A 24730-nucleotide genomic window follows, 5' to 3' on the forward strand; every position below is an offset into this window, starting at 1 on the left:
GGAAAGGTTGGGAAACAAAACGAAGTGGGAGAGATGGAGAGTGGAAGGTGTTGAATTCAGCAGATAACTTACCATGTCCTTGAACTCGGGCAGGTTACAGTCGGGACTGCGGGCCATCTGTTGTTGGGGCTGCTGACTGGTAGACAGTGTCCAGGGAATGGTTAGGGCATTCTTCAGGAAGTCGCACTCCTACAAGACAAAACAGTTACCAAAATAAAAAAGAAATTGTGATATTACTTTCAGCTTTCTCAAAAACATAGAGTAAGTTAACTATTTTGCAATCCTTTTTGGAAAAGATTCTAAAAGATAATTTTCCAACTTATTTAGTGAATATATTTTTTACTCAAATTGCGGAACTATTTCTAACCAAACATAGTACGACATTGTCATGTATTCAACATTTAAGGCATTAGTTTGGGGTGATATGTTAACCCTTTCACCCCTATAAAACTTGAGTAGACTTTCCCATGCATTGTTCTGGATGAGTCCATAATGGTCTACAGTGGTGAAAGGGTTAAATAACAATTGACAAATACTCATCGAGTACAAGAGGCCCAGAGGGCCTGTATCGCTCACCTTTTCTTTTGTTACATGAAACTGACATATAGGTAACTTAAGACCAAATTTGGGAACTAGAACACAAGACATTTTAACATCTCTTAAACGGATTCTGAAGATATTGTTGTTTGATATTTGAAATTTTAATTTTAAAGCTTTTAACCCACATTGACCTTTGACTCCCGACATGCACTTAAAGTTGACCTTTGACCTTATAACTATAATAAAGAAAATAATTCACACAGCTGGTCTACATAACACACCCAAGTATCATGACTCTAATCCAATGGTTCTGAGGATATTGTTGTTTAAAGTTTTGAACATATTTGACCCCTGTGACCTTGAAAATAGGTCACAGTTAATTTTAATGAAGAAACTTTATAGCACTCCATCGCAGGTACCTACTGGCCAAATAGCATGACCCTAGGTCCTCCAGTTCTTCAGGAGAAGTTGTTCAAAAGAAACAGTTGACGGCCGGACGCAGGACGCCGCAGTAAGGCAATAAACAATAAAAATCCATATTCGCCCAGTAGTGTTAATTTTGCCCTTTACATGTCATTACTATAAAGGGTATGCCGTTTAATAATATTCACTTTCATGATAAAACTGACCTTATTGAGGGGGGCGAAAAAAGTTAAACTGCATCGAAAAAAATTCACGATATACAATTGCTCAATTTTGATTTAATAGGAACATTGAAAATGTCAACCAACTGTAAAATTGTAATATTATGAACAATCATTAATGTCTTACATCGCAGATGAATGTTTGGAATGAAGATATATGAAGTTATTTGAACATTCAATCCTTCACTTTCCATAGTTAAGGATTTTAACCAACAAAGTGACCAACAGTGTTAACTAAAATTCATCAAGTAGAATAGAAATAACATTAGATATAATCAACTAAACACCCTTTAATCAAAAGTGTGGAATTAGTCCGTTAATTTTAGCAAAATGTACAACAAGAACTTGTATATGTGATGAGAACTGACACACAGTGATAACGGGTCAGAAACCAGTATCAGAGGTCCACAGAATTAGAATTTTCTTGTTTACGACAATGAGCGTTTAAAAAATATTTTTGCAGACAATGAAACAATGATACATGTGGTAAACTTACATATCCCAGTCCCTTACTGACGACATAGAGGGCGAAGAGATGTCGATCGCATGCCTGCCCCGTCATGGCGTCTCGATACATTTTCTGATGCCCTTGACATGCTTTTCTGAACAGCTCCAGTTTCTCCTCTTTAGCTATAGTCGGGTCATTGTACGCCCTGTAAGGGGTTACAACAAAAATAACACTTTATTTCTTTTTACAACAATTATGAAACAAGTTATATAATTTATATCAGTCACTCTTGTTAGTCTGGATGATAGCGTGTAGGGGGTCTTATTGTGGGAGGAAACCAGAGTACCCGTAGAAAACACACAGGTGACCTCGTCGGGCAGGTGACCTCATACCTTTTCATGATAGGGAAATAGAAGCCCGGCCGCCTTGGTGAAAGGCAGGTGCGTTTTCCACTGCGCCACCCGACCACCCAAACAAAGTGTTAAACAAGGCTACTGCATGGGGCAGAACAATACAACCCTGCCACATACCATGTTCCATTTATTTCAATTTGTTAAGAAGGATATCTCAGCGGGGAAGATAGGATTGCAAAAATAGGCTCCTCAGAATAATGCAACTAGTGTAACAAGAGGCCCATAGGGCCGGTATCGCTCCCTTGGATATCTAAGCAATCATGGCAGAATATTCTCCAAATGAGATCCATGGGAATATACCAGACCCAAAGGCCAATCCTTGTAGCATATATATCTGTATTCGATTTTTCATGCCCAACAATTTTATGTATGGTTATGGGGTGGAGATCTCAACTGTTTCCAATCTGTGACTCAGAAACTAGGTCCCTATGGATGTGGCCAGACCCCAGGATCAATTCTAATAATCATGACTGCATTTGTCTCTTTTTGCCCAGCATTTGTATATATAGTTTTGGGGTGGGGATCTCAACCGCTTCAAAGTTATGACCCAGGGGTGAAGTCTGCAAGGGTGGGGCAAACCCTGGGGTCAATTCTAATATCATGACTGCATTTGTCTCTTTATGCCCAACAATTGTATATATAGTTTTGGGGTGGGGATCTTAACCATTTCGAAGTTATGACCCAGGAGTTAAGTCTCCAAGGGTGGGGCAGTCCCCAAGGCCATCCTGGAAGCATATGTACATTCATCTCTTTATACTCAGCAATTGTCTATATGGTTAAAGGTCGGGGATCTCAACTGTTTCCAAGGTGTGACTAAGAAACTAGGTCCCTAGGGGTTCGGTCAGACCCCAGGGTCTATTCTAATATCGTGACTGCATTCGTCATTTTATGCCCAGCATTCGTCTCTTTATGCCCAGCATTTGTATATATAGTTTTGGGGTGGGGACCACTTTTAAGTTATGGCCCGAGGACTATGTTTCCAAGGGTGGGGCCAGACCCTAGGGCCATCTGCATTCTTCTCTTTATACTCAGCAATTGTATATGTGGTTATATGGTGGGGATCTCAACCATTTCCAGGCAATAAACTTTTTTTGGCCCCACTCCTTAGCCTGGGGGGTCAGCCCCACCATTTGTACAATTTTGAACCCCCCCACCTAGGGATGCTTCCAGTCTAATATGGTTGATATCCATCACTTAGTTCCAGAGAAGAAGTTGCTTAAAGTAATAAAGCCAAATAACCCTTTTTGGTCCCGCCCCTCAGCCCTCTGGGGGTCAGCCCCACCATTTGCACAATTTTGAATCACCACCACCTAGGGATGCTTCTAGTCTAATATGGTTGATATCCATCACTTAGTTCCAGAGAAGAAGTTGCTTAAAGCAATAAAGCCAAATAACCCTTTTTGGTCCCGCCCCTCAGCCCTCTGGGGGTCAGCCCCACCATTTGTACAATTTTGAATCCCCACCACCTAGGGATGCTTCTAGTCTAATATGGTTGATATCCATCACTTAGTTCCAGAGAAGAAGTCGCTTAAAGTGATATAGCCAAATAACCTTTTTTGGCCCCACCCCTCAGCACCCTGGGAGGTCAGCCCCACCATTTTTACACATTTTGAATCCCTGCATCCCATGAATGCTTTTGATTAAATATGATCGATATCCAGTGCATAGTTCTACAGAAGAAGTCGTTTGTAGAAATATAGCCAATTACCTCTTTTTGGCCCGCCCCTCAGCCCCCTGATGGGTCAGCCCAACCATTTGTACAATTTTGAATCTCCACAACCTAGGGATGCTTCCAGTCTAATATGGTTGATATCCATCACTTAGTTCCAGAGAAGAAGTCGCTTAAAGCAGTTTAGCCAAATTGCCCCCTTTTTGCCCCGTCCCTCAGCCCCCTGGGGGGTCAGACCCACCATTTGTACAATTTTGAATCCCCACCACCTAGGGATGCTTCCAGTCAAATTTAGTTAAATTCCAATCAGTGGTTTAAAGAAGAAGAAGTCGTTTAAAGAAATTGTTGCAGACAGACGACGGATGCCACAGTATGGCATAAGCTCACCTTGGTCCTTTGGACCAGGGGAGCTAAAAATGAAGTAAGTTTGAAATAGTTTTTCAAAAAGGTGGCCGTGTCAGCCATATTTGATTTCTGATCGACCCGAAAAATAACAACACTTTGTCAGGACCATGAGTCGATCATTCCTACAAAGATTCAGTTCAATTGGCCCAGTAGAACTTGTCTTTAAGTTTGAAATATTTTTTCAAAATGGTGGCCATAGGGGCCATATTGGATTTCTGATCGACCCGAAAAATAACAACGTAATGTCATCATAAAAAAGCACATATGTGGTTGGGACGACTCATATATATAAAGAGCAATGATGTTTCAGAAAATATAACTAATCTGATAGTTTTGTTGATGATTTATTTTACGAACTACATTTACTTGTTGTTGCTCAATATGCTATCATAGAGTAGAGCTGTCACGATACACTTTACCCACGATTTGATACGTATCTCGATATTTGTACCACGATTCGATTATTTCGATTTGATACACCTTTATTTTAAAATATAAACAAAATGAGATACAGTATATAAGCCGTCAATACATGGGAACCTGTTCCACACTTTTGATTTGAAGCCTGCTGGAGCATCACAAATTTTCATTTCCTTACTGTGGTCCGCCATTTTGTTATGAATACTTTGTGAAAATTGTATCCTTGCAGCCGATTGGCTGAGGGTTTAGAGATCAGCCAATGAAATTGAAAGTCTCACAAACGTTTCGGCTGAAGCGGCATACACTAATATTCAGATTGTGACGCATCGAAAATCCGGAAAAATATATTGTGAATCGAATTGAACAAAATAATCGCGGTATAAGTGCATCGCGGTGAATTGTGACGCCTTTATCATAGAGCCCATTCATTTGACTATCAGACTTTTTATGGTTAGTGCCCCGTCTGTGTGCCAAAATTTAGTTTCTTTACATGGCTAGAATGCGAATTTATAATCTGTGTAACTTAAATTTTCTATATTTGGGTAGAAATCTCGAAAAATTTCAGCTCGCATCAATAGCTTGTTATACAGAAGTGAGTTGTCAGGAGACCTGAATTTAGTATGTAACACTCTGTCAACCCAGAATTATAAGTTATAAGGTAGCGACAGAAGTCAGTTGTCAGGAGACCTGAATTTAGAATGTGATACTCTGTCTACCCAGAATCATAAGTTATAAGGTAGCGACAGTAGTCAGTTGTCAGGAGACCTGAATTTAGTATGTGATACTCTGTCTACCCAGAATTATAAGTTATAAGGTAGCGTAAATCCTAATTAACATCAACAAATTTTAATACTTATATAGTTGCTTGGGACTTTTATTTCCAGATATTATGACCAACAGATTAGTCATGCTTACATAGATGTCCCACCTCTGATACCTCCAATGAGAGTGATCTCCCCTATTCCACATTTCCAATGAGAGTGATCTCCCCTATTCCACATTTCCAATGAGAGTGATCTCCCCTATTCCACATTTCCAATGAGTGATCTCCCATATTCCACATTTCCAATGAGGAAGAAAGTGCGTGAAAAGTGACTTAAACTGCTATGCTCAATTTATCTTCCCCCTTTTATGTATAAAAGTAACTCCAAAAAGCATTCATAGGAGATCATTTGACCACAGGATGTATATTTTGAGTTTGTGTGAGTTTGGACTCAAATGAGGGAGTTTTGGAGGTGATTGGTAAATTTTGGTCAAATGAGGGAGTCTCCCTTTCTAAAGAGGGAGGGTTGACAGCTATGTGCTTACCTTACAAATGAGGCCGATTCGCAGGTCAATGACCTCACAGTTTCCGTGCGACCGTTGAGATAAAATCTTGTCATGGAGGACTCATACGTCAGAGCCAATTTCCCAGCATTCTTGTAATATGTTAACTGTAAGGCCATCTGTATGTAGGCATCAGGACTGACCTGGGAACAGGAACATCACAATTACTGTGCGTTTGAAAATTCTTAAGTTGGCTCCCCCTCACTCAAAAAAAAAAAAAAAAAAAAAAAAAAAAATGAAATAAATTCCTATGGACCTACCCTATTTTTTCAGTCATGTTACTTGAAACACATTTTTTTGGCCTTAAAATCAAATCCCAGCATAAACACAATATATAGCAGCACACAAGACCTAATTTCAGTACGCCACACTCAACCGTCCAAGGAGGCACTAACATACAAAACAAGGCAGTCGCAGGTGACAAGAGTTTAACAAATATGTCCTGGAAGTGAACAAAGGGCCATAACTCTGTATATTTTTAGTGGAGCATGAAACCTATTTTCAGGAGGAGACTCAACAACACCTTCAGAGGTACTCAGTTATGAAATCCGGTGATTCTACAGGACAGAGAATAAAAAATATGCCCTGAACATGTACATGAACATAGACTGAATAATTGACAGACAGATGGACACCATAGTAACTGTTAATACATTTATAAAGTTTTTTTATTTTACAACAATTATGAAACAAATTATTACAACTAATATTAATCACTCTTGTTGGCCCGAATGTTAGCATGCCGGGGGTCTATATGTGGGAGGAAACCGGGTTACCCGGAGAAAATCCACGTGGTCGGGCAGATGACCCCATACCTTTTCACGTCCGATCAGGGAATAGAATCCCAGCTGCCTTGGTGAAAGGTGAGTGGGTTATCCACTGCACACATACCACCCAAAGTACTGGTGGGGACTAGTGGTGATAAGAAATTTAACATTTAAAATCCAAGACAGCGAAGAAAAAACAAGAGTACCGTGGGGCGGAACAATATATACACCCGTCGAATGCCATATAGTGTTATATACTTTCTTACATTGAAATAAGATCTGCATCATTCTAAGTGTGGTTAGCTGACATGCTATAAAAAATGTAAGAGAAAATCTCTGGACAAAAAATCAAATACTGATATGAACAAAAGGCAAAAACATTTGGAAAAATTGTTGAATCAAAATTCTTTTCACAACTTTATATCATAATAATAATGTTTACCAAGTTTCAAAGAGATCGGTCGAAAAATGTAGGAGGAGATTTCCGGACAATCAAAAATTTACGCCAGCCAGCCGGACATCCCCATATACCATAATACTTCCGTCAAATTTGACGGGCGTATAAAAAAACTATTCCTTACTGGGATGAAATAACTAACAAGGATCACAACAATGAGACATATACTTCAAGCATATGTATACTGTATACCAGGAAACATTCGCCCAGTGGAACTTTCGCCTTTCACTGGACAAATCCATATTGATGTTAATTTTGCCGTTCATTTGCAATGACTATACAATATATGGTGAATAAAAAATTTGTTGTCAGGATAACTTCACCCACATTATTGAGGGTGAAAAAAAGGCAAAAGGAAAACTGCTGCAAAAAAGTTGCAGTATAGAATACACCAGGTAAATACAGGACACTAATTTTGATGTAACACATCTAGGACATGTTTTACATACATCATTTTGAGAACTATTGTGATGTTCCCAGACAAATGCTGAGTGAATTATTTTATTTCTCACCTTGCAAGTCTTCATGAATCCTTTACCATATAAATCATGGTCTCTCACACAAAGGTCAAGGTCATCTATAGCCTGAAAAGATCCAAGTCGCTCAAGGTAAGTAAAAAAAGATTGATATGTTTGGGGTTTAACGATACAGCTGTCATGAGGATGGAAAAAACAAGGAAGAAAGCAATTAATATTAATCGAATATCAAACAGTTATATAGTCATTGACATCAGGTGGTTTAGTCAAATGGATTTTTGTAAAGTTAAAATTGAGATATAGAGACGTCGAACCAGACTTTTGTATTCTTCCCTGAATGTGTTCAGTGAGATCTATACGACAGGTGATATACAGTGAAACGTGACGTACGTGAAGACAGCCCTGCCACATTATATTGGAACACTTGTAAATCTCAATACACAGGTATGTTGTACCTTTCCCCAAAACGTTATTTCTATGTATCAGCTAGGTGTTTTAACAAATCACTAAACATTCTAACAAACATGCAAATTACGAATATTTCAATTCCTTCTCAAGTTGGACTCGATGTAACTACCAAATGTAACCAGTCTCATTTGCCGATGAATTTGACCAGATTAACATTCCTGTGCGTATGATATTGTGAAGGGAGATAACTATTGACATGTTTAAACAAAGAAGATGCATGTACTACTTAATGAGATTTTACATTTTATTGAAGCTACACAAGAAATAGTTCAAACAACCAAAAACAAACAATCAGCATGGCGTGATGAATTGAGTTGGTCTTGAAATAAATTCAACATGAACTGTTTTGGAGTTTATTAAATTTGTTTCAAGACCAACTCAATTCATCACCCCATGAAATCGACCATTTCAGCAAGATTCAATCCTTAATAAATAAGCTATAACAAGTACTTGCAATCAGTTGTTTGTAAGAAAACCTAAAATCTGTGTGACCCATGTTATGATGCATGGTTAAGTTTGATAGTTTTTTGACAACAATTTCTTCTTCAATGGATCCCATTATTCCTAAGATGATACCTACATCAGGATAAATATCATAATATCTTCTTTCAGTATTGCAATATATGGGATACATTCCATGCATATTGTGATACACTTTAGGCTTATCATGATACACTGCAGTTGATTGTGATACACTGCAGTCGTATCGTGATACACTCCAGTCGTATTGTGATACACTGCAGTCGTATCGTGATACACTGCAGTCGTATCGTGATACACTGCAGTTGTATCGTGATACACTGCAGTCGTATCGTGATACACTGCAGTCGTATTGTGATACACTGCAGTCGTATTGTGATACACTCGAGTAGTATTGTGATACACTGCAGTCGTATTGTGATACACTGCAGTTGTATCGTGATACACTGCAGCCGTATCGTGATACACTCGAGTCGTATCGTGATACACTGCAGTCGTGTTGTGATACACTCCAGGCGTATCATGATACTCTCCAGCCATATTGTGACAGCTATACTTAAAGAGTTTGGAAATCGTTTTACCTACCTTCCTGACCGTACCGACAGCACCTTTGATGACGGAGGCTAACGAACCCTCAACGTCCCACAGGAGTTGTGTGGGCGTGGTCCTCTCCTGAACTGTTGCGTCTTCTGGTAGTGGTTTACAGTGACCATCAGGCATGTACAGGTTATCTGAGATCCTAAAAGGAAATTTCAATCTTACATTGACTGATCATTGTAGGGGGCACAAACATGTGCTTTATAGTTTTCGAGACAATTTATGCAAAACAATAAAATCAACATCAATTTGATTGTAAACTACAGGAAAAGGAGTCTCTATTGGACAACAGGGAAAGACATCTCTATACCTCAATAAGGAAGAAAATGTCTTAATCTTGACTGAATAGACAATAGGGAAGGAAATATCTACATCTTAATAAGGATAGAAATCTCTAAATCCTGTCCGATCAGACAATAGGGCAAGAAGTTTCTACATCTTTATAAGGAGGACAATCTCTAAATCTCAATCTCTACATATTAATTAGGAAAGAAAATCTCTCAATCTTGTCTGATGTTTCAGAAAACAGGGAGGGGAATATCTACATATTCATAAAGTTTAACTTGGGTAAGGAGATTGTAAATCCATGAACAGGGGCTCAGACACTCTTTAGAACACACTCACTGTTGTTGGTTCGAACACTAAATTGAACTTACTCATTGGTCATGTTGAACTCGGACAGGTGACCAATCACTGGAGCATCGGCATAGGAATGTTCACAGTTGAGACCGAACCGTCCGTTGGGAAAGGTGATTATGTTGATGGACTTGTCGAACCAAATGGACATCCCCGTCCCTCCAAGTAGGTGCTTTCCACGCTCCGTCAGATCATTGTACGAACAGTCGTATAGGCTCACCTACAGCAGGACAGAAAACTAAATATTTTCAGGCACATTTCTTTTGACAAAAAAACACACATCGGCAGAAACTGAACTTAAACACGCAATCCAACTGATACAATGGATGGAGCTTACTGCGGGAGGTATCCACATACAAAGTTTGATGACTGTTGGACTTGTAGCATTGGAGTAACGAAGCTAAATAAAAATTTGAAAGAACATGTTTTATGGATGGATGGAAAACAGAGGGATCGATGGACAAACAAAGGGATCGACGGACAAACAGAGGGATCGACAACATTTGATATAGCGCCCTATTTAGCTAACATAAGCCACTCTGAAGCGCTTTACAGTACATAGATATACTATTTAAAACAGTCAATACAGTTATCATATATATTAATCAATATAATATTGAGGAATTCGCAGGAGCTGCCTTATCAGGCGCTAACTACTAGTCCTATGCCACCTGGTTAATATCTCCCTATGTGTGTATGCCTGGGTGTGTACTGGAGATGTATTATGTTCTGTTTGTAGTGGAACCGTGCTTTCAACGGTATCATTTATAGTGCCACCTCACTTGAATGCTACATTCACCCCAGACCATTTTATACTCCACCTGGGTTGATGGAGTTGTGTGGGCAGGAGAAAAACACTTTCTCTAATATTCCATGCGTACAGCGACTTCGGGGATCGAACCCCGGCCGCCTGCTTGAAAGGCCGGAGTGTAAACCACTCGACCAAAAGGCCCATGGATGGGAAACAAAGGGATCGACAGACAAACAGAGGGATCAACGGACAAACAGAGGGATCAACGGACAAATAGAGAGATGGATGGGAAACAGAGGCATCGACAGACAAACAGAGCGATTGATGGGAAACAGAGGGATCGACAGACAAACAGAGAGTGGGATGGGAAACAGAGGGATCGACAGACAAACAGAGCGATGGATGGGAAACAGAGGGATCGACAGAAAAACAGAGAGTGGGATGGGAAACAGAGGGATCGACAGACAAACAGAGCGATGGATGGGAAACAGAGGGATCGACAAACAAACAGAGGGATGGATGGAAAACAGACAGATTGACAAACAGAGCGATGGATGAAAAACAGAGGGATTGACACGCAAACAGAGCGATGGATGGAAAACAGACAGATGCCTGAGGATGCTCCAGCCTAAAGAAGGATAAAATCCCTTAATCTCTGCAGTAGAAGAAGGATTTTAAAGTTTTACCTCTATTTCATCTATTCTGCCCTGCCCCTCTGCCCCTAGGGGGGCCATACCCACCGTCTTTACAAAATTGAGTCCCCTTGGCCTAAGGAAGCTCCAGACTAAATAAGGATAAAATCCCTACAGTAGAAGAAGGATTCTAAAGGTTTTACCTCTATATCCCCTATTGGGTCCAGCCCCTATGCCCCCAGGGGAGGCCACACCCACTGTTTATACAAAAATGAGTCGCCTTGGTATAAGGATGCTCCAGACTAAATTAGGATAAAATCCCTTAATCCCTACGGTAGAAGAGGGATTTTAAAGGTTTACCTCTATTTCCCCTACTGGGCCCCTCCCCTCTGGGCATCCTGATTGTCGTCAAAATTGTAACGCAAAAACGTATCTCAAGAAAGGTAACTGGAAAACCTAAAATCTAAATATAGATAGACCTAGATGGCGCCTGCAGTGGGTATTTTCCTCTGGCAGGTTATATATAGACCATGCAAACTTGTTTGATATTTTGTGTAATGGCTTGAATGACAACTGTGTCCTGTCCAGCGGTGATATGTTACGTCCGTGACGGGATGTACATTTTAAACTTTTATGTCATTTTTCTAGTGATTTGTAGTGACCAGTTTATGCTATTTAACACGAATAACAAGAAAATGTATGACACTGTTCGTCGACATTGATATTTTAAATGACATCCGCTTTTGATGTCTCATGGCGATAATTGTGATGGTCGTCACAAAGACGACATTTTAGACATGGTGTCTTTGTGCAACGAACAAATATTATCTTACCGCATGGTGAACACTATGATTTGCAAACTAAATCTATCAAATTACTTTTTTTTCATGAATTAATGAAAACGAATATTAAACATGGTCCATACCCTAATCCAATTTCATCCCTTTTATGTGTACTGGCTAATGTCCCTTGGCATTAACCTAACACTAAGGTACCGGTATATAACGTTAATGTAATTAACTCGAATAACAACAAAATTAAATAATTTCCATGTTAGTATGTGATATCAAATATGTGTATTGTTTACGTAGGTGTTTCGTGGGTAATAGTGTCCTTATTGAAGTCTTGCATTTTTTCTCAAAATAACTAGTTACCAAGATCTACATTTTGGGGAAAACTTTATTATTTGTTTAACTAGAATGATAACTTAATTACTGAACAAATTACCTGACAAAGAAATACATTTTCAGCATATAAAGGACACCATTTTACAAACGCAAGTGTGAAATTTGTAATTTTGAGTATGAAATACTGGTAAACGATAGCAATCACTATGTTCTCCACCTTTTTTTTTTAACCTTCATGAAATGGTCAATATAACACAAAAAAACACATTCTGAAAATTTGATGTGGGAGTCACATTTTCTGGACCATGATTGAATTTTGCCTCATATAATGAATGCCCCTTCATTAGTAGTCGACATTGGCCTTTAACCGACCTTGGAACTATAAAACACAGACTCATTTAACATATTCTCAAACAGGATTTTTGTATAAAAGTTTATTAAAATCGGTTGAGAAATAAAATTGCCAGATTGATGACACTGAATTATCTGTTGATAGAAATCTATAAATAGTAACATGACCTTTACCTTGTCTTCTGAAAATATGATTTTGTCTAAGGTGTTTTCATGCTTGATCATTATATAAATTTTATTCAAAATCTGTTCAGAAAAGAGATTGCTGTCAGAGATGACCTTGAACCTGTATGGTAACAAGGAGGCGGACATGGTTAAACTGTGCACCCTTATGGAATAAATATAAAAAAAATTGATGCATTATCATCTTCTTATGAATAAAACCCTTTCATATGTAATAAGTGATTAAAAAACAAGGGAGATAACTCACAAAGAAAATCGCCTTCTCCACAGTATCTAAGGATTCCTTGTTGATGCCCTCCGAGAAATACTCCGTGCGAATTTTGTACCAAGACGTGCGGTCTATCCCTGTCAGGGCAGGAATGCTCTTCTCTGCTTCATTGACATTGTCTGATTACAAAACAATATCAAAATCGGGCATCTGGGTAAAATTATCACAAAATCGGGCATCTTTTTATCACAAAATCAAAAAATAAATCTGTGTTTCAAAACATTTTCCACATATTCATAGACTGACATCTTTACTAGTGACTCTTGAACTTTCTGAGTCAAGTTGTAAAGCACAATAGAACTTTCTCACAGATAAATTTGGATACTACAAACTTTTTTGATGTATGTAAAGTATCCAAAGACAGATTAATTTACTATTTTCAGTTATTTTGTTTGTTTTTCCGAAATTCAAAACGTTAAATGACTTAATAACTGAATAATAGGTGATCAATTTAATTTTATGATGAAGTTTGTCCTAACCAACAAACTTTACTAATTTTGTGACCTTGCATGATTCACCTTGTGACCTTTGACCTGCCACCACTCACCTGTTTGAGCGTCAGCATCCTCCATCACCCACTCCAGCTGTTTTTCTAACTGTAACGGTGTGAGTAGCTTCCCTTTCTTATCAAACACACAGACCTTATATAGCAGTCCCTTCCTCAACACAGCCACATGCTGAAGAATACAAAGATTGTTTTAGTCGGTACATATGTTATATTATAACGTTCACAAAACAGAAATAGTCTCAATGTTGTCAATCAAAGATATTTTAGCTGGAAAGTCAGTTTGCAATAAGTTTCTTTACACAGAGACGTATATACTTCATATGTCTCTGCTCTACAGTACAAATCTATCCAATCATGTTGTCATTGAACAGCACAAATTCGTGACCAGTTTCTGGACCGGAATAATATCTTGCAAAGTTATATACTGTGGTACCTCTATAGATGATGTAAATGACCTTGACCTACTTTTGGTTATACAGATGATGTAAATAACCTTGACCTACCTTTGGATATGCAGATGATGTAAATGACCTTGACCTACCTTTGGATATACAGGAGATGTAAATGACCTTGACTTACCTTTGGATATACAGATGTCAATGACTTTGACTTACCTTTGGATATACAGATGATGTAAATGACCTTGACCTACCTTTGGATATACAGATGATGTAAATGACCTTGACCTACCTTTGAATATACAGATGATGGAAATGACCTTGACCTATCTTTGGATATGCAGATGATGTAAATGACCTTGACCTACCTTTAGATATACAGGTGATGTAAATGACCATGACCTACCTTTGGATATGCAGATGATGTAAATGACATTGACCTACCTTTGGATATACAGGTGATGTAAATGACCTTGACCTACCTTTGGATATACAGATGATGTAAATGACCTTGACCTACCTTTGGATATACAGATGATGTAAATGACCTTGACCTACCTTTGGATATCGATAAATGAAAATGACCTTGACCTACCTTGGACTCTGAAGAATCACTATGTAACCAGGAATCACAGTCTTCTCCCGGAATTCTGAAACAGAAATACACCACTACAATGAACATATCAACTTAACTCTGTCTGTTACTCATTTTTTCATTTCTTCTCATTTTTTCATTTCTTTTCCTTGATAAAGTAAGAGAAAAATAATAATTGTATGAACAGTTTGTGAAACAGAGCTTGAATATCTATCAAATCCAAAAATAATATAGAGAAGACCTTGACCTTACTGTGTTGTAGAGAAGACCTTGACCTTACTGTGTTTTAGAGAAGACCTTGACCTTACTGTGTTGTAGAGAAGACATTGACCTTACTGTGTTGAAGCCAAGACGTTGACCTTACTCTGTTGTAGAGAAGACATTGACCTTACTGTGTTGTAGAGAAGACATCGACCTTACTGTATTGTAGAGAAGAAGTTGACCTTACTGTGTTGTAGAGAAGACCTTGACCTTGTTGTGTTGTAGAGAAGACATTGAACTAACTGTGTTGTAGAGAACAGATGATGTAAATGACCTTGACCTGAAGACATTGACTTTACTGTGTTGTAGAGAAGACATTGACCTTACTGTGTTGAAGAGAAGGCATTGACCTTACTGTATTGTAGAGAAGACGTTGACCTTACTGTGTTGTAGAGAAGACATCATCCTTGTTGTGTTGTAGAGAAGACATTGACCTTACTGTGTTGTAGAGAAGACGCTGACCTTACTGTATTGTAGAGAAGACATTGACCTTACTGTGTTGTAGAGAAGACATTGACCTTACTGTATTGTAGAGAAAACATTTACCTTACTGTGTTGTAGAGAAGAAATTGACCTTAGTGTATTGTAGAGAAGACCTTGACCTTACTGTATTGTAGAGAAGACCTTGACCTTACTGTGTTGTAGAGAAGACATTGACCTTGTTGTGTTGTAGAGAAGACATTGACCTAACTTTGTTGTAGAGAAGAAGTTGACCTTACTGTGTTGTAGAGAAGACATTGAACTTACTGTGTTGTAGAGAAGCCATTGACCTTACTGTATTGTAGAGAAGACGTTGACCTTACTGTGTTGTAGAGAAGACATCGACCTTGTTGTGTTGTAGAGAAGACATTGACCTTACTGTGTTGTAGAGAAGACGTTGACTTTACTGTGTTGTAGAGAAGACATTGACCTTACTGTGTTGTAGAGATGACATTGACCTTACTGTATTGTAGAGAAGACGTTGACCTTACTGTGTTGTAGAGAAGACATTGACCTTACTGTATTGTAGAGAAGACCTTGACCTTACTGTATTGTAGAGAAGACCTTGACCTTACTGTGTTGTAGAGAAGACATTGACCTTACTGTGTTGTGAAGAAGACATTGACCTTACTGTGTTGTAGTGAGGATGTTGACCTAACTGTGTTGTAGAGAAGATGTTGACCTTATTGTATTGTAGAGAAGACCTTGACCTTACTGTGTTGAAGAGAAGACTTTGACTTTACAGCTGTGTTGTAGAGACATTAACCTTACTGTGTTGTAAAGAAGACCTTGACCTTACTGTGTTGTGAAGAAGACATTGACCTTACTGTGTTGTAGTGAGGACGTTGACCTTACTGTGTTGTAGAGAAGATGTTAACCTTACTGTGTTGTAGAGAAGACATTGACCTTACTGTGTTGTAGAGAAGACATTGACCTTACTGTGTTGTAGAGAAGACCTTGACCTTACTGTGTTGTAAAGAAGACATTGACTTTACTGTGTTGTAGAGAAGACCTTGACCTTACTGTATTGTAGAGAAAACGTTTACCTTACTGTGTTGTAGAGAAGACGTTGACCTTACTGTATTGTAGAGAAGACCTTGACCTTACTGTGTTGTAGAGAAGACTGTGACCTTACTGTGTTGAAAGAGAAGACTTAGACTTTACAGCTGTGTTGTAGAGACATTTACCTTACTGTGTTGTAGTGAGGACGTTGACCTTACTGTGTTGTAGAGAAGAAGTTGACCTTATTGTAATGTAGAGAAGACCTTGACCTTACTGTGTTGAAAGAGAAGACTTTGACTTTACAGCTGTGTTGTAGAGACATTGACCTTACTGTGTTGTGAAGAAGACATTGACCTTACTGTGTTGTGGAGAAGACATTGACCTTACTGTGTTGTAGTGAGGACATTGACCTTACTGTGTTGTAGAGAAGATGTTGACCTTATTGTATTGTAGAGAAGACCTTGACCTTACTGTGTTGAAGAGAAGACTTTGACTTTACAGCTGTGTTGTAGAGAAGACCTTGGCTTTATTGCATTGTATATAAGACCTTGACCTTACTGTATTGTAGAGAAGACCTTGACCTTACTGTATTGTAGAGAAGACTTTGACCTTACTGTGTTGTAGAGAAGACATTGACCTTACTGTATTGTAGAGAAGACATTGACCTTACTGTATTGTAGAGAAGATGTTGACCTTACTGTGTTGTAGAGAAGATGTTGAAAGACATTGACCTTATTGTGTTGTGGAGAAGACCTTGACCTTACTGTATTGTAAAGAAGACCTTGACCTTACTGTGTTGTAGAGAAGACTGTGACCTTACTGTGTTGTGAAGAAGACATTGACCTTACTGTGTTGTAAAGAAGACCTTGACCTTACTGTGTTGTAGAGAAGACCTTGACCTTACTGTGTTGTAGAGAAGACATTGACCTTATTGTGTTGTGGAGAAGACCTTGACCTTACTGTATTGTAAAGAAGACCTTGACCTTACTGTGTTGTAGAGAAGACATTGACCTTACTGTATTGTAGAGAAAACTTTGACCTTACTGTATTGTAGAGAAGACCTTGACCTTACTGTATTGTAGAGAAGACCTTGACCTTACTCTATTCACCTTACCTTGTTGTGGAGAAGACTTTATCATACTGGGCCATACAGATCGGTATGGTATTCCTGATGACCAGTGGCTCAAGTCGTTCATGGTGAACAAGCTGCTTGAAGGTCAGGAATTGGTACATCACATTAGCTGTCCTGATAAACAATAACAGCAGTGTTACTTCATGCCCAGTGACGTATTACAGAGCTACTTTCTTTAGTCTGCTCGGGTTCTGTGTACATTTGTTTTGTAGCAGATTTGTTTTTTTTAATAGCCTAGGGTTTGTTATAAACATGTCTTACTGCTGCTGCAACAAACCTACTTAAATTACAAAATAGGGACCGACATTTTCATCATACATACGTTCAACTTCAGGTAAAATCAATACAGATAACCTATGCATATATTTGTCTATTAAATAAAACACCCTCCCCCTGTCGTAATAATAATATACAACATTTATATAGTGCCCTATATAATTTGTAAAATTACTCCAAAGCGCTTAACAACATACAGATAATAGTAATAGTTATAATTGTGAAATAAAAACCAAGGCTTACATCACTTTTATACTTTTAAGCAAACAATGTGCACATAATTGAACAAATAAAGGGTGGTATTTACACGACGTCTTTGCAGAGACCCTAAAATGCAGACGTGAAGAGGTAGGTTTTGATGTCCCTCTTGAATTTGGCCAGGGTATTTGACTTTCTAATAGCAGATGGTAAGCTATTAGATGGCTGATACAGGATAACAAGCTTCTGTAGGTACTGAGGAGCTGTTCCATTCAGTGCCTTGTATGTGTACACCAAAATTGTGTACTGCGACCTGTATCGTACAGGTAACCAGTGCAATGAATATAGCACAGGTCTGATGTGTCTCTCTTTTGAGTACGAGTAACAAGCCGTGCTGCAGTGTCCTAGATCCTCTGCAGACGACTAGTTACTATGTCAGATTTACCACAGAGCAGGGCATTACCATAATCCAACCGAGAGGTAACAAGTGAATGCAACAAAATCTTGCATGCATCTTCAGTTATAAACTGCCGAGTACAGCCGATGTTCCTGATCTGGTAGTAACAGGATTTGGCAATAGCGTTAACTTGTTTCTCCATGTTCAGTGAACTTTCAAAGTATTCCCCTAGGTGGGACAGTCTCAATAGTTCTGGCATCGACCTTGAGCTGGAGAGCCATTGTTTGCCGACACTTTGGGGAAAAGAAGATTAGTTCCATCTTTTCCTGATTAAGCTTTAGCATGTTGGCGTTCATCCAGGTACTGATATCTGTCAGACAAGCTTCCAGATTTTCTGAAACTGTATCCCAACTGTCCTGTGGTTTGATGTAAATTTGAGTGTTGTACCTGGCGACCTGTAATGTTGACCCGATCCAGTAGCTCTGGTCCATGATGTAGTAGTTACTGTTGATCAGGAGAGTACTCCGGCTCTTCAGGTAAACATACTTCTCCCTGGAACAAACAATTCATTTAAACAATAACTGGTTGTCTGGATGTAATTATTGTTGATATAATTACAAGTGGCCTCTGGAAAATCCCATAAAACCCGCTAGGGTTTTATGGTAGATTTGCCAGAGGCCACTTGTAATTATATCAACAATAATTACATCCAAACAACCAGGTATTTTTTATATTTACATATTTTTCTTTTTTAAGACATATTCCTACAAAAACCATTTGCCCTGCCTCAAAATACATTTCAGGCGGCCATTTTGTTTGTTTACATATTCCTACACCTGAAACAGGCAGTTGTAATTATAGTCGAGCAGTTGTAATTATAGCCTATATAATTAGACTTGCCCTCTAACACTGTTGTAATGGGATGGCGCAGGGGCAAATGTAAATATATCATTATAAACATCTCATTTATAGATTCATCCAAAATTATTCACTAGAACCCCATACTTGCCAACTGTTTGAAACTTCCATTGGGGGATTAAAACATAAATAAATGTGTAGATACCCCCTAGAGACAAAACAACCATTTAAAATTAATTATTTAGAGTTGTTCTTTCTGATGAAATCATTAGATCTGCCACTGTTGCCGGAAAAGCAACACCTTAGTCTTGCATCACAGCAGAACAGAAGCTATAACCCAAAAGGTCTCAGCCAATAGGAAGTATTTGAGGGTAGCCATCTTGGTTTTAAGGATTGAGGAAATCTGGCATTATTAATGCAGGAAATATATCAGGCAGCAGTTGTCTTCATAGTAAAACATGAGAAAATCACAACTAAACTTTAGATGATTTTGGAACACAATGTTTGTACTTGTCATTTATCATAATGAAGATTGGAGTGTAACACAGAAGGCTTTACATCAAACTTACCACCAGTCGGATAGTAAAAGATAAGACAAGAGGCCCAATGGGCCTGCATCGCTCACCTGCTATTAATCTCACACATGTTATCTTAAAAGTGGACTAAAATACAGCTACAGACAGAATATCAGTGTTTGATTCATAAGAACCTGTTAAAAGATTTAAGCATACAGGCCCAATATTATCAGCCTGGGTCTCTTGGTTATTCAGAAGTTGTTTAAAGTAAAACGTTGACGCCGCACCATGCCATAAACCATGGACACCTAAATTTTAGATGATTTTGGAACAAGTTATTTATACTTGTCGTGGGACATTATAATGAAGATTGTATTCTAAAACAGAAGGTTTTATATAAAATCAAACTTACCACCAGTCGGAGACATAATTCTGGGCCCACCAGGACTTCAGGACCAAGACTCGTTGTAACTTTGGGCCGATTTTTTTCTCAAAATCCTGGCGGTCTTTTGTAATTTGCTGCCACTTCTCCGAGTCGTTGCCATATAGAGGTTTCAAGGAGAGCAGTAGTGTGTCGAGGGTCTGACTGAGGGACGGCACATTCATCCTAGGTAGGGACTGCTGACAGCTGTACAGGAGGGGGTGGTAACCAAACACACACCGTACAGCCACACCCCATAATATTGTGGTCACAGACTGAGTCTTAGGCTGTTCATCTGTCAAATCAAACGTTCACATGACATTGTAATCCAAGGCATACTTGTCAAGATGTCTTTTAACAAGCCAGTCGGATTGATATGTCTTGCCTATGCCCCGCTTTGACCATCAATGCACATATCAGAGAAACTAACTTAAACACAAAAACTTAATGTTGCTGGAGACGCTGACAAAGTCAATGGACCATGAAAGGTGGGCCGCATTCAGCATTTGGTTGGTGTTTCACTTATACTTTCAGAGAATTTAACTTAAACGCAAAAACTTAATGTTGACGCCGTCGCCGGAAAACCAACACCTAAATCTTGCTTCCACTTTGTGGCGAAGAGACAAAAATGATAGAGGTTATCATGTGACCATTCCCATATCCTACTCAGTTGTGACCATTCCCATATCCTGCTCCGTATCAGCCCAAGACTCCCATTGGTGCACTCACAGCTAGCATTCAATTATTCTAGCACTATCCAACCACATACTCATTTACAGCTGAGTAGACTGGAACAAGCAGAGTAGACACAACACAGCACCGTGCCGTGACTCGAACCCGCAACACTTTGGTCACGAGTCTGGCGTCTTACCACTAGACTGTCGTGCCTCCTAGTCTACATTTTATCAGCAAGCCGAATATGATTATAATACAATTGCCAATAATTGACACTTTTGAATCAGCTTGAAATAAGGTTTTTTTAAATAAATAAATAAAGCTGCAACTGCAGTTGGCAAGTGTCACCCAGCAAGGGTTCTACTGTAGTAAGATCACCTTTTAAGTAGAGGTAGCCAAGACTTGATGGGTCTGTTATGAATATGTCATACTTCAAGCTAAGGTAGCTATGTTTTAAAGCGGACTGTGAAAATATCGTAATTCAAGCTGCTGCAACAATAACCTACAGTGGACTCTGCTGTATGCCTTAGATTTTACATCAAGCCGAGGTAAGTAAGTCTTATCTTAATTACTGGCTTAGACTAGATCGTGATAAGGTCATACTTCAAGCTACTGTAAGTATGACAGAGCAGACTCAGCTGATGTAAGATTTTACTTCAAGCTGAGGTGTAGCCATGTCTTAGAGCGGAACTTGATTAGGTCTTACTTCAAGCTGAGGTAGCTATGTCTTAGAGCAGACCTTGATAAGGTTTTACTTCCAGCTGAGGTAGCCACGTCTTAGAGCGGACCTTGATAAGGTCTTACTTCAAGCTGAGGTAGCTATGACTTAGAGCAGACCATGATAGGTCTTACTTCAAGCTGAGGTAGCTATGTCTTAGAGCAGACCTTGATAAGGTCTTACTTCAAGCAGTGGTAACTATGACCTTCAGCAAATTTCATATTTTAAATTATATTTAAATTATATTTTATTTTATGGTACAGATTGTCCACCAATCCTTCTATGTCGTTCTGTCATATTTATGACCTTTGGAAAATTTCGCTGTGACAATAAATCATTAGTCAATCAGAGGTTAAAGGTGATGACCCAGAGGTCATGCTGCAAGGTCAAGCTTCCTATTGATACTTACATATCCATCCCGAGTACGACAGGAGAGATCGGAGCAGTAATCGACGTATGTATAACAGGGCAACGAAGAACAGGAATCCTGCCACACAGCTTGTCAAAATCGCACGGAGGATTACAGGAAAACCTGGAACACAAAAGGTTAGAAATCTAGAATGCAAAGGATCAAAAGGCCAAATTTATAATTATTGTCTAGTTAAAAGAGAAAACTGAAACACAGAGGGTCAAAGTAACATTAAATTGTTTTCTCATGTAACACAGACATCTAGAAGGCAGATGGTTACATGAGTTGTATTTGTTTTCTAGTGTAACAGAGAAATCGAGAATGCAAAGGGATAACATTCATGCAGTTTCATTTATTGTTTCTTTTTTTATAAAGAGAAACTTGAAGCTAAGATTTGGGATTTGAACCTTAGACAGGTACAAACTTAGTTACCTGATCAGTGGTTGTTAGATGGCCTTATCACACTAGGTATATCCAAACCATAATTAAGGGGAAGTAACTGTAGGCCTGAAAGACTACAGTGGAATTTAATATCGTTTTGCCAGCAGTGGAAAAGATTCACTACCGTTTATGGGTAGATTCCCCTACAGAAGAAAATCTTCCTGCTCTTTGAAAATGTGCTTCAAAATCTCCCTATTTCAAACAGAAAATAGCATTTTTTCCTCAAAACATTTCTCCTATATGTTTTCTGTAAAGATCAACAGTTAAAGTGCTTAATACTGCATATATACATTTTCTTCATGTAATTTAAACAAAATTTCTACAATTTTAAGCATAACTTAATATATGTGTAAAAGGTTGACAGGCTTGATAAACAAACCCTGTAAGTGAAGCTAGAACAAGGAAATAAATCACAGCACTCATCCCGAAGTAAGGACAGAGGTATGTATAAAACTGTTACTGTAAACACCGTCACAGATGTTGTGATTTACATACATACATACATACATTGACCAATATAAACACATTAGTTTATATATGTAGGTCTCAAGTAACTAATAGCCACGTCAAAGTACAGTCTAACACAGGAACCTGAATATAGCTAGCATTAGTTTATATATGTAGGTCTCAAGTAACGAATAGCCACGTCACAGTACAGTCTAACACAGGAACCTGAATATAGCTAGCATTAGTTTATATATGAAGGTCTCAAGTAACTAATAGCCACGTCACAGTACAGTCTAACACAGGAACCTGAATATAGTTAGCATTAGTTTATATATGTAGGTCTCAAGTAACTTAAATAGCCACGTCACAGTACAGTCTAACACAGGAACCTGTATATAGCTAGCATTGGTTTATATATGAAGGTCTCAAGTAACTAGTAACTACAGTACAGTCTAACACAGGAACCTGTATATAGCTAGCATTGGTTTATATATGTAGGTCTCAAGTAACTATAGTAGCCACAGTACAGTCTAACACAGGATCCTGTTTATAGCTAACTAGATTATATTCTAGTCCTTCGTCAATTTAACTAGTCCAAGATTTTCTAAAGGAAACATTTCCAGAAAAATCATCAAAAGTACCTGATTGTACGGGGGACAAAAAATAACTGCTGTCATTAAGATATCTGTATTTTAAGCAGTTAAATTCCAAAAGCTTTGTTATCATTTCATAATCTATCAATCAAATAATATTGTGGTATTTTTTTTTTACAAATCCAAAGAACCAGTCAGTAAGTACATTAACTAGTCCCTGCTGAAATCTACTAGTCTCAGACAAAAGTACCAGTCAGTTAGTAGATTCACTAGTTCCTGCTGAAATCTACTAGTCTCAGACAAAAGGACCAGTCAGTTAGCAGATTCACTAGTCTACTAAACAGTCAGTTAGCAGATTCACTAGTCTACTAGTCTCAGACAAAAGGACCAGTCAGTTAGCAGATTCACTAGTCTATTGTCTCAGACAAAAGGACCAGTCAGTTAGTAGATTCACTAGTCTACTAGTCTCAGACAAAAGGACCAGTCAGTTAGCAGATTCACTAGTCTACTAGTCTCAGACAAAAGGACCATACCAGTGTTGAACCCCGACTAGGTCTGTCACACTAGAACACCGGGACAAGGTTGACAGTTATCTCATTTGTCTATCAAGTCATGACAAAAAGAATCAATTTGCATAGATCAGAAGATGAATGATCAGTCATGACTCATTGCTATAACAATTGACTGAGCTAGAATTAAACGCATGCAGATGTAGATTAGTTTAGCCAATTACGTCAGTTGTCACAAACGTTTTTAAGGAAATTTAGACAGTGTATCAGCCAGTCCCCAGAGTGGGGATGTCACTCCCTTACAGAACTCCCAGTCCCTGTGACAATACTTTCATTCTAGTATAGACAGTGTATCAGCCAGGCCCCAGAGTTGGGATGTCAGCCCCTTACTGAACTCCCAGTCCATGTGACCATACTTACCGTCTGGTTTAGACAGGGTATCAGCCAGTCCCCAGAGTGGGGATGTCAGTCCCTTACAGAACTCCCAGTCCCTGAGACCATCCCTACCTTCTGGTATAGACAGTGTATCAGCCAGACCCCAGAGTTGGGATGTCAGCCCCTTACAGAACTCCCAGTCCCTGTGACAATACTTTCCTTCTAGTATAGACAGTGTATCAGCCAGTCCCCAGAGTTGGGATGTCAGCCCCTTACAGAACTCCCAGTCCATGTGACCATACTTACCTTCTGCTATAGACAGTGTATCAGCCATTCCTCAGAGCGGGGATGTCAGTCCCTTACAGAACTCCCAGTCCATGTGACCATACTTACCTTCTGGTATAGACAGTGTATCAGCCAGACCCCAGAGTGGGGATGTCAGCCCCTTACAGAACTCCCAGTCC

General features: G+C 38.8%; 1 protein-coding gene across 1 annotated transcript in view; it reads right to left on the minus strand.

Moving 5' to 3' along the window:
* Nucleotides 1–72: 72 nt before the first annotated feature.
* LOC110460101 (carnitine O-palmitoyltransferase 1, liver isoform-like) overlaps nucleotides 73–24730 on the minus strand; it is a gene marked incomplete at its 3' end in the record, with an annotated part of 41658 nt that continues 17000 nt past the window's right edge. Inside the window, exons 3-15 of the mRNA XM_021512823.1 lie at nucleotides 21902–22024; nucleotides 20091–20394; nucleotides 18753–18857; nucleotides 17417–17548; nucleotides 14560–14614; nucleotides 13606–13735; nucleotides 13038–13177; nucleotides 9767–9966; nucleotides 9099–9252; nucleotides 7602–7673; nucleotides 5848–6008; nucleotides 1681–1837; nucleotides 73–189 (exon numbers count right to left, since the gene is read on the minus strand). Coding sequence (XP_021368498.1) covers nucleotides 73–189; nucleotides 1681–1837; nucleotides 5848–6008; nucleotides 7602–7673; nucleotides 9099–9252; nucleotides 9767–9966; nucleotides 13038–13177; nucleotides 13606–13735; nucleotides 14560–14614; nucleotides 17417–17548; nucleotides 18753–18857; nucleotides 20091–20394; nucleotides 21902–22024 — 1850 coding nt within the window. The remainder of the gene's footprint in view (nucleotides 190–1680; nucleotides 1838–5847; nucleotides 6009–7601; nucleotides 7674–9098; nucleotides 9253–9766; nucleotides 9967–13037; nucleotides 13178–13605; nucleotides 13736–14559; nucleotides 14615–17416; nucleotides 17549–18752; nucleotides 18858–20090; nucleotides 20395–21901; nucleotides 22025–24730) is intronic.

Source organism: Mizuhopecten yessoensis, unplaced genomic scaffold (assembly GCF_002113885.1).
Source record: "Mizuhopecten yessoensis strain PY_sf001 unplaced genomic scaffold, ASM211388v2 scaffold1353, whole genome shotgun sequence".
Lineage (NCBI taxonomy): Eukaryota > Metazoa > Mollusca > Bivalvia > Pectinida > Pectinidae > Mizuhopecten > Mizuhopecten yessoensis.